The sequence below is a fragment of the Protopterus annectens genome, chromosome 3.part1, assembly GCF_019279795.1.
Source record: "Protopterus annectens isolate FY-2018-M chromosome 3.part1, PAN1.0, whole genome shotgun sequence".
NCBI lineage: Eukaryota > Metazoa > Chordata > Ceratodontiformes > Protopteridae > Protopterus > Protopterus annectens.
In genome coordinates this window covers 732,396,577-732,407,990 of record NC_056732.1, presented here as the reverse complement: position 1 = coordinate 732,407,990, position 11,414 = coordinate 732,396,577, and the positions used below count along the sequence as shown (strand labels likewise).

Sequence of the window (11,414 nt, the reverse complement as noted above, 5' to 3'; positions counted from 1 at the left end):
TCCAGTAGACTAGTATTCAGAGTGTCACTGTTTCTAAAATTAGTATTAAGATGAGTTAGTCATTTTCTGCTTGCCACTAAATTGTCATGTTATATCATACATAGCCTTATGATCTATACACAATGCTTACTCTGAAAATCAAAATTTATGATTTGAATTGTGGAATATATAGTTTGTTATAATACTTGTGTCTATAATTTACAGCACCTATTAGCTCTTTACTTCTTAGTTTTAGTATTTGGTGAGATACCTTCCATGGTCTTCCCCTTCACTAGGTCAAGTGACATTCCCTTGCTCATTAATATGAATCCACAGCATTTGAGTACACTTCAGATTCGCATTTACTGGTTTAATCTCAGTCTGTTGTACAGCTTTGTTAATGTTTCATTATGCTATTTTTCAGTCTTTCCGTGTGTTATTATGTCAGCACTATAGTTCCTTGCATTCTTAATTGCTTAGATCATGTAATATATTGCATGTCGCTACTATCTCACAAGCACAACTTAAAACAAATATCAGCCTTTTTATCTCATCAAGCCTACATGTATTGAGAAGATTATAATGCTGCTGCCTTCTAAGTGTTGTTCAAGTTGTTTGTAAAGTGATCATAAAATGAGCTTGTCAAGGTGTAATATATATATATATATATATATATATATATATATATATATATATATATATATATATATATATATATATATATATATATATATGTATATTTAGAGAGAGAGAGGTCTTCCTCGACCCACCAAAATTACATTTCTTCAAAATGTAATTTCACAAGCCTGTTTTTCCAAAAGTGCATTCTTCCGAAAATGCACTTTTGCAAAGAACTGTTTCAATGAACAGCAAGCAAGGTTGCTGTTGTATACTGCGGCACAGTGGAGATAAGGGAATATTCCCTTTCCCCACTGTAGTGTAATCTCGGAGTTAGAATAATTTTTTCATGAAAGTGCGTTTTTGGATAAATGCACTTTCAGAAAAACGGGCTCGTGAAATTACATTTCGGAGAAATGTAATATCGTTGATTCAGCACAGACATACATACATATGTATGTATATATATATATATATATATATATATATATATATATATATATGTGTGTGTGTGTGTGTGTGTGTGTGTGTGTCTCTTTCTCCCTCCCCCTCTATCTCTCTCTCTCTCTCTCTCTCTCTCTCTCTCTCCCTCTTTTCCTCCCTCCCTGTATTGCTTTGTGGACTACATCCATGAAAATACATATTCACACCTCTGGTTTTGTGGGAGTTGATACCACTTACATAAGTTTTCTAACATATTTAGCTCCTCTTTGGCTGTCTTTCTGAGGTAGAAGAGAATTCAGTTTTGCTGAGCTGCTGGTTTTATTTTGGGGTGTATGGCAACCTCATGTAATATTTTTTCAACTTTCTAATGCCTTCAGATAAATTGCTGCATTCATCTAATAGAATGTCAGAAGTACTTCTTTCTTAAGTATCTCTGCATATGTAGTTTAAAATGTGTCTTTCTTAATGAATCAGATGAAGATAATTTAAAATATTTGACCCAGACCCTTCAAGATTATTGAAAGCAGCTTTTTGTCTCTACCATGTCATTCACTTTGCCTCAAAACAAACCTTTATTGGCACAGCCATTGCAGAGTTATAAATGAAAGTCATGTACTTGTCATAATAATAGTTGTGTGGCAAGCCTGTCCATATTTTTACAACCTCTAAGACTGATACCTTAGGCATGATGACCACTTAACAGATAAAAATTTCCTAGGCTGTCTGGAACCCTTTGCCTTCCAGTCATGCATCATTTGTGTCTCATTCTTCAGTTTTTGTTGTAGCATTGACCCCAGAGAGAAGAAACAAGGCAAAAACAAAGAAAAAGAGCAATGCAGACAAGACACACCAAAGGCAAGGGAAGGAAGGATGTCACATTTCTGAATACTGCCCTTCTCCTTATAGCTCTGTCATTATGATATGTATTACTTTTTTGTCTGATAAGAAGAGGTCCATCTGTTGTAACCTGTGGAATGAATCATCTAATTATTTGGGATAGTCACCATCATGGGAACATATCACATATGACATTAACACTGAAGGAAGAACTGGACCTGAAAATAATGGTCAATTGATAATACCTTACAATGGTGCTCAGGAAAGATTGTACTGTAACTGCACGCATGTCATCAATAGTGGTTTTAAGGAAAAAGACAGTAGAAGTAGCAGTCACTCTAGACAAATATGTTTTGGGGATGAGGGTAGAAGCTTTTCATATTAAGACAAAATTCAATGCAGTTGGCCAACTGTCTGGAAAAGATTAGCTTAGAATCATTCTGACCAACTCTAGAGTTAGCAAATGATACAAATAAATAGTTATCCTTGTAAAAAATATTTCTGTCTACATAAAATGTGGGTTTCTGTGGACATCCATGCAAGGAAGGAAGGATTCACAAAGATTAGAACAGAAAGGAAAAAACAATAAACATAGATTTAATGACTGGTTGGTTTTTGGTGACATGTAGCATGAAGACTGAGTTTGTTCTATGTGCCATCATTTTTAGTAGAAAATCAGGTAGGAAAATCTTGACTGAAAGAAATGCAGTAGATAAATCATTTTTGTAGAAGTAATAACCACTAGAAAAAGTATTTTCTTGGATAGGAGCTTCTTACAGGGTGGTAGACTAATCTTTCTGAGCACTCAAATTACCGGGAACTGTAAAGTGCTGGAATTAAAGCTTACAACATCAAAAAATCAATGTAGGTTACAGTCGAGACTCTGATTAATTAGCTGGCTTGCTATATGGGTATTTGGAGAGCACACCAAATTATCAGGGATGGTATCAAACAGTTTCTGTTTTATTACCCCCAAAATCTGTTAAATAAGCTCTAAGAGTATTTGTCTTGCCTTAGTTGTTGTTGGGTAAAATAGTAAGCTTAATTACCTATAGTTGCACTTTTTCCACTATAGCTATTGACAGTGTATAATACTAAGAAAACAAAATTACCCTTTAGCTGTTTTGTGATTACTGCAGTCCATTACGATTTCCCCAGAGTGTTGTTTACAAATAAGTAAATTCTAATTGCCTTAGGGGACTACAGTTCTTTTAACTTCCTACCTACCTTCAACTCAAACCATTTTGTTGATTTTTTGTGGGGTCTCAAGCACACTGACTGGCTCTACCCACTCCGTTCACCCATACTTTGCTCGGGCTCTCTCTGGTCCCCTACCCTACCTCCATTTCCCACCCACCTCTGCTGTGCCTAAACTTATTTCCAAATAACCACTCCTCCAAAGTAAAGCAATCCTATCACAGCTAAGATAAAATTTATATAATTCTATTTATCCAATTAAACTGTATCATACTAACTCCTCTATATCACACTCCACTTGCTAAACTACAATGTACTTTACATCTTCTTGTGTAATAAGTCATAGCCAGACAAAATAATAGTTTTAAATCCCACACATATCAAAACCCAGTTACAACTAACAATTACTCCTACCCACCCATACATTATTACTTTAAGTTAGACATATCTGAAACATCAGTAGCAAGCACTATGATAACTTTATACCCATCAATCCTGCTATTTTTATCTATTACAGCTCAAATAACCTCTTACCATACAGAATTTAACAACACACAATCTACGTACACTACCCCTTCCCAGACCCATTACAATTAAAACATATAAATTTAATAATAGCACCAACTATCTATAATCCTGCAAACATAAGCCATGCATCAACTTACTCACACAACAATCTTACCCTAATGCTACACAGAAACACAATAAGTTTATATCAAAATACTTAAAACGTATAGTTCACATTGCATCAAAGCTCATAATTAGTGGGGACATTCACCCAACCCTGGCCCCCAAACATTCAACCCATCTAGATCTTCACATTCCAACACATCCTCAACAACTATTAACTCTTCCTAGAAAAGGTATGGACTTATTACTACTTAATGTAAATCTAAAGAGCATCATGAACAAAATTCAATAATTCCATGCCACCCTTGCTCTATACACTCCAGATATAGCCCTTATAACAGAAACCTGGCTAAAACCAGACATCTCTAACAAGCATGCAAAATACATAGGCTAGACAGACAACAGAAAAGAGTTGGTGGTATCACCTCATGGACATGTTCTTGCACAAACTCTGGTTAGGAAATAGATGTTTTACGGCAGCTAAAGGAACACAATCTGTTGTTTTTGTATTTGAATAGTATAGTATACAGTACTACTATTCTTTGTATCCTATCTAGGCTATATAATTGCATTAATGAAATGTATAACATGTATTTTCATTTTGTACTTGTATCTGAGATTGAATCAATATTTGTATTTGTATGTTGTATATGTATTTTATGGCATACCTCCCAATCATACTGAATTACTCAGTAAAAACTGAGTTTTGGTGTTAAATAATGGGGTACCACGATTCCCCAGTGGCACCTCTTCATTTCCAATTTATTTTGCAACATCCGATTTAGATTTTAAACATATATTTTTTTTAATTTTGTGGTTTCGCATTACTTGCGGGTTGACGTCAACGACGTCAGCTCTGCCAACCAGTCAGAATTCAGCTCAAGCCCATGCAGGGCACGCATTTCCAGCAAACGCAAGTGGGAAGGGAACTGGGATTTATGCTGCTGGCTTCTTGTGGATAACTGCTTGGCTTTATTCTGTTGTGAGGGAACATGGCTTCTCTTGAAGGTATTTATTCTGCTGCTGGTTTAGGAATGGATTGAGAATTGGTAAGGTGTGTGTATAGAAGTAACTTAAAAAGTATACATTCAGAATCAAGGCAGTAGACTTTACAATTGTAACTTTGTAGAATAATGTGGAAAGGATCATTTACTGTAACAAGATAATCATATAAATAAGCATATAACTAAATAAGCATATGTCTGTATGTTGGATAAGTTGCCATGTCATAACTGAATGCAGGTATACTGCAAAACTATGTAACAGCATGTTATGTGTTTTTCTGGCAATAACTTGAACTTTCTTGTAAATAACTTATGATATGTGTCATTTGAGTTGATGAGTAAAACATGCACAATTGACAATCACATGTTAAAAATAGTAAAACAATAGGTAAGACTAAAGATTGGACCATATTTAACTTTGTTCATAATTGTAGCCACTCTTGAGAAAAAATGTTTAGGATAACATATTTGTTCCTACAAAGGGCTACATGCAAGCCAAGGCAAATTCTAGTTATTGTAGGTAAGGTCTTGGTAAATCCAGTGATTATGTGCAATGCAACTTTAGTGACCTTATTAGAAAGGGAACACAAAATGTTATATTGGAAGATTTAAAGTGGCTAAGGATATGCATTAAGGAAACCTTTTATAATCATTATTCTCCATTTTGTATACATATATTTTAGGGGATAAATGGGCCAAGTGTTCAGTTGATCCATTTGCCTTTAAATCTTTTTTGTCTAACATATAATCCATATGGGGCAATCAATGTATGTGTGTGTGTGTGTGTGTGTGTGTGTGTGTGTGTGTGTGTGTGTGTGTGTGTGTGTGTGTGTGTGTGTGTGTGTGTGTGTGTGTGTGTGTGTGTGTGTGTGTGTGTGTGTGTGTGAGAGAGAGAGAGAAAATACCCACATCTCATACCCTTGGTGGCTAGAGGGATTCAGGCTCAAACCATGTACCTTCAGTACAGTATAAAAAGAGCCTAAAGTCCCTAGCCACCACCATTTGCAAGCTTTGTCCAGATTGCTGGTGCTAAGAGTTGAGAGCTATGGTGAAAAGTCAGAACAGAATTTGTATTCCCCTATTATTGGCTTTGTTGTTTGTCCAGGTTTTTGTGCTAAGAGTTGAGAGCTATGGTGAGTGAGAAGTGAAAAGTGAATTTGTATTCCCTCAATTATTGGCTTTGTCCAGATTTTTTGTGCTAAGAGGTTGAGAGCTATAGTGAGAAGTCAGAACTGAATTCACTTAATGATAGCCATTAAGTTTCAGTCTTCCTAGTTTTCAGGTAACTGCTGATTTGGCATAGTAGTATGTTGCTTGGACTGTAGTGCATAGGGTCCTGGGTTCAAGCCTTGCCAGTGAAATGTATGGGAGTAACACAACATTTTATTCTAGCAACTTTCCAAAATTATACAGGCAATGTTTAAAATGTGTCCTCCTGGTTTCCCATTATTGGCTTTGTCCAGGTTTTTAGTGCTAAGAGGTTGAAAGCTATAGTGAGAAATTAGAACTGAATTCACTAAATGATAGCCATTAAGTTTCAGTATTCCTATTTTAAAGGGAACTGTTGATTTGGCATAGTGGTATGTTGCTCTGACTGTAGTGCATATGGTCCTATGTTCAAGACTTGCCAGTGAAATGTGTGGTGGTAACACAACATTTTATTCTAGCAACTTTCCAAAATTATAAAAGCAAAGTTTAAAATGTGTCCCTGGTTTTTGACCTTTTGCCCCCCCCCCCCAAAAAAAAAACTGAAATTGAAAATAAGTGCGAGAAGCTGTGCAAGATGCCTATGGCTTACACTACTGTCATTATATTTATAGTGTGGGTGTGGAAGGAGACTTTTATGATGGAAATGTTCTGAATTGGGCAGTTTTGGCATTATTGTTTCATGCATTTTGTTTCATTCCCTACAGTACAGCTTACTGGAAAAATGTTCAAACAATAAATTTAAAATGTGCTCTGTCTAACAAGTGTGCTGTATTATACAAGGAATATAACTTAATGAAGTCAGGAAGGTGTATCAAAGAAAAGAATACATGTACGTTTCTTGTTTTGTGTGCAAGGGGCCAATGATTTGAAAACAGCCCAAAGGTAATCTTTATCTACCACTAGCCAGATGCATTTTCTTTGGATGTTGAGTGGGTTTCAATTCTGTTTCAATGAATGTGAGTTTCAAGGGCAGGGAAGTTTTAATGCCAAGTATATTTTCATGGTGAGACAGTATTGCTTTGTTTAGCAGTTGTCTGTTAGTGTTTGTGCATTGTTGTGCTGCAAAATTTAAAAATAAAATCCAAATAACCATTGTAGAAGTTAAGCAGTATGCACACATTAGTGTTTATCGTAAATGGGGCAAAATAGCCAGGTAATGGGACATTGGAATGGCTGCAGGGGAACTCTGGTGCCATATTTCGGTTGTCTGTTCTTCAGTTTGTGTTTGAAAGTTGGTATCCAACAATTCCATTAGAGTGGGTGGGGTTACGTAATTGTGCATGCAAATTAGATGTTAATCAGTATACAGAGCTGTACCTATTTTTCATAGGCATTGTCCAGATTTTTGATGTTTCTGGGTTGAGAGGTATGTTTTACGGTTATTTATTATTGTGGAGCTTTTCTCCCCCGGCCCCCGGGCCTCCACTGAAAAAGGACATTTTGTCAAGTTGGACTTTCCCAGTAAACAAATGTAAAATAAATAAAGTGAATCCCACACAGGAACAGGATCTCAAACAGAAAACCTAGGATAAAATGCACCATGTAAGAAAACTTTACTGTTCTGAAGAAAAGCTTAAGAAACAAAGTTTACCCAAGAATGTTAGTTGGAAATAGCCACCAAGTGGACTTCAATGGAAAAAACTGAGTAAAAGATTTCAGATAAACAGGAAAAAAAATGAAAATAACTAAAACAATAAAGAGAGCTATGCCTATATTCCAGATCCTAACAGAAAAACAGGTTCATTTCTCTTGGTAAGTATTTTCGTTAGAAGATCTCGGAGAAGAAATCAGGGAAACTACTCTCATTGAAAAGACAGGCTTTTTAGCAATCTTTGGAACTGGAAAAGTCAAACCATCAGGTTTAGGAGGTTGTGATTAGATTGGTGAAATCCAAAACTTTCCTATAGTTTTTACGGCTCTGAAATAATTTCTTAAGCTTCTGTAGTCTGGTAAGGTCCTTTCCTATAGTTTTTACGGCTCTGAAATAATATCTTAAGCTTCTGTAGTCTGGTAAGGTCTTTTGCAACATCTCTTTTTTAAGGAAGTTCAAAACCTCCTGTCTTTACCTTTTTTTACCTGTGAGGGTGTGATGTATAGCAAGGGTAGTGATGGGATTCTGGGAGGAAAAATAAACAACATAGTAAAACACCTTTATACTATTTCTGTTATCAACCTATCCTTTAATATATTTCTCCAAGATTTTAACTGGATAGAAAATTGATTAACTTCAGCGTGGGGCAAATGGACAAGGTCTCAAGAATGCTGTTGTCCACACTGGAGCTAAGCACAGCCTCCTAAAATAAAATAAAGGCAAACGCTGTTTGTTATTACAGACAAAAAGCGCTTCATACTGCACCAGTTGGTTCTGTTTGCCTTTATTTTATTTTTCATTGTGGATAGCAACAGTCCACTGCAACATTGTGCTAGTTGAACATTCATTAAACACTGTTTGATTTACGCTGCCGTTGCTCCTGTGGCATTTTTCATTTTTTCAACATTTTGGAACCATCTTTTAAATTTACCACATTGTATTTTCTTATTTGCTTTCTACGTCTGTCTTGAGCATAGTTTAGCAAGATAACAAAAGGATTTTGAACATCAAATCAAATATATATAATTAAAACCCATTTACAGATATGACCATTTTTACAAAGCTAGCCAGTGCTAAGTCAATAAAGTCAATGACAGTCATCTATGCATAAGAACAGACACACACAGCATGTTCAAGTAATTTCATATTATACACTATTAGGATTAACACTTGTAGAGTCATAAGCATTATCAGTTTGGTTATCATTTCTGAATAAATATAGGTTCCAACAAACTTTCTTTCCAAGCTATCATATCCAGACAATCCTTTTACATCTGATCACATTACATTGACATTTAAGTATTGATGCTGTGCCTTATTAACTTTATTTCACTGTGCTTCATTCTCACAGGTATAAGCAACTCATACTCACATTACTGATGGTTTTTCTAATCCATCATCGGACATCAACATTTTGACACTACACGTGGGAGCCTTTTCCATATCACCAAACCAGTTATTCATAAACCTCTTTCAACTTCTAGCAGTTCCAAACTCTTATTTATAAAAATTCTTCCCAACCAAAACTCATGCATCTTTTTCAGGAAGCAACAAATAATATAAGCTATTACGTATAACTTATTTCTGGTTACAGGCATGAATATACCCAAAACTGCAATTTGACAACATTATAGAAGACAAAATAATTCAAAAGTAAAAAATTATTCCAAACCAATTCTCTCCCTCTGCCACTCTTAAGCAAAATACAAACACGCCTATGTAATATTTCTTTAATCTTCATAAATATACATCATCAGTGTAAAAAGATATTGCCTAGTCCATCAGACATCATTATGGAGTCTTACTCAAATCTAAAGCAATTAACAACTGAGCAGGATTCTTACATCTCAGCTATTATATATACATCCTCATTAATATTTTGTAGCCAAGATACAGCTCAAACTATTATATTCACAACAGCAACCACTTTAATGCTTTATAACTAATATAAATATGCCACAGCAGTTCTTTGAAGAAATATCCAACAAAAACATTTGACCACTCATTTTCCTACACATATACTGGTATATGTAAGGTTATGTTATCAAGTCATTCCTCAGGTCACCCTCATCAGTAATACAAGCACTAGCAACCTAGATCCATGCAAATTATTTGGTCACTGTTACCATCAGGAATACAAGACCCATCATACTCTACATATATTAAGTCATCACACCAATGTTAGTTATAGTGAACCTACCTGCTACTGCAGGCTGATAACATATCTTCTATGACTAGTACTAAATATAACCTTATAATTAACCATTATTGCTACCCTCACATAGGCACAAGTTTACCTGAATATCATATATCAGAACACTGTGAGATTAATCCACAATCTCAGTTTTTAATCAGGTATCTCACAACAACACTTGTTAACCACTGAATCAAATTATATTGCTATCAGTGTTAACAATAATTATTATTATTATAAAATGTTTTATGTCTACTCAGAAAAGTACTAAAATGCAAAACATTACTTTCCAGGATCATTTTCAAATGTTTTATCTTATGCTTCTCCCGCTACAAAGTGCAATGCAAAATGTCATCCACGCACAGCGGGAAGTATCAGTGGCATTTTATTTATCCATTATTTATTATTCATCTGTAACCTTCCCAGTAACATCATGGTCAATGTCCCATTGAAAACAGTACTCGATGGAGCCCTCAAAACATATGCTGCCTTTACTCCATAATGCAAAATTTCTAATACATGCTAGACAACATTTGAAGTTTAAAGTTATTGATTTCCCTTTATAAAAAATTAAATACCATTTCATGGTTAGCTATTTTCTATCTCCATACATCTGTATAAACATTCTTTGCCTGTTCAACTCACAAGCAGCATAGAATGAAAAAGGCTGCTTTAGAACCAAACTCTTCTTTACTAAATCAAAGTCTGTGAAATATGTTTCACTGAACCAGAATTTTGCAGAATCAGCATTTGCAGTACTATTGCTACTGTATTATTAGAGTTCCAAGATCAAACATCTTTGTGGAAGTAAGAGTTTCTTTCCTTCTTAAGGTTTTGCAGTGCTGAATTTTAATTGGTTCATAGGTGAATATTAGGCTAACTGTCTGAAAAAACATTTTAGTGTCAGCCAATAACCCAAGGTCAAATAAGACGCTGTGCCTTGTGTCTATAAGGTGAAGATCTTAATTAACCATTGCACTAAACCCACCCAATCTAAGTAAAATGGTTAGTTTTAGAAATGTTTTTCCCACGTGTAAATACTAGGCAATCAGTCTGCAGACCTTTACATGCCTAGCCAATAACCAGACAGTGACCAAAGGAAAGAATCAAACCTTGTACCCTGTCTATGAGGTAAACACTTAACCATAATCAGTAACTGGTACAACAGGTGTGCCCTGCAAAAAAATATGTGTGTGTAAATATATATATATATATATATATATATATATATATATATATATATATACATATATATATATATATATGGTTTATGGTCAAAATGTTGAGGTGACTTACCTCGACTATTCACAGCCCTGACCCAGAACAATGAAAAAGTATCATGCTGATTGCTTAGAATGTTGATTCCTTCAAAGGAAAGAATCAACATTTGACCACTCACCCTCCAGAAAAAACATCCGCTATGAGGCAGAAAATGCCCTACCATTTTGCAGGGGAGCAAGCCCATCTGCACCCCCCACACCCTCTGCTACCGATATATTCTAACTCCAAGATCATACTACAATGAATAAAAGAGTAATTTTCCTGATCCCCACTGTAGTGCAATTCACTAAGAAGTTTCTAACAACCTGTGAAATAGCTCCAGTTGATTCTGCAGGTGGAAACAAATCAGTGGTAATCATTAGTTCACAAAACATGTTGATCATCAGAAACTACTGGATTTCAGAATAAAGCTATATAGGTAAGGGTATTT

The 11,414-nt window shown here is 35.2% G+C and overlaps 1 protein-coding gene across 1 annotated transcript in view; it reads right to left on the bottom strand.

Annotated features, from left to right (window-relative positions):
• PKHD1L1 (PKHD1 like 1) overlaps positions 1 to 11,414 on the bottom strand; it is a 1,597,738-nt gene that overhangs the window by 1,124,517 nt on the left and 461,807 nt on the right. Inside the window, exon 24 of the mRNA XM_044066249.1 lies at positions 3,758 to 3,764. Coding sequence (XP_043922184.1) covers positions 3,758 to 3,764 — 7 coding nt within the window. The remainder of the gene's footprint in view (positions 1 to 3,757; positions 3,765 to 11,414) is intronic.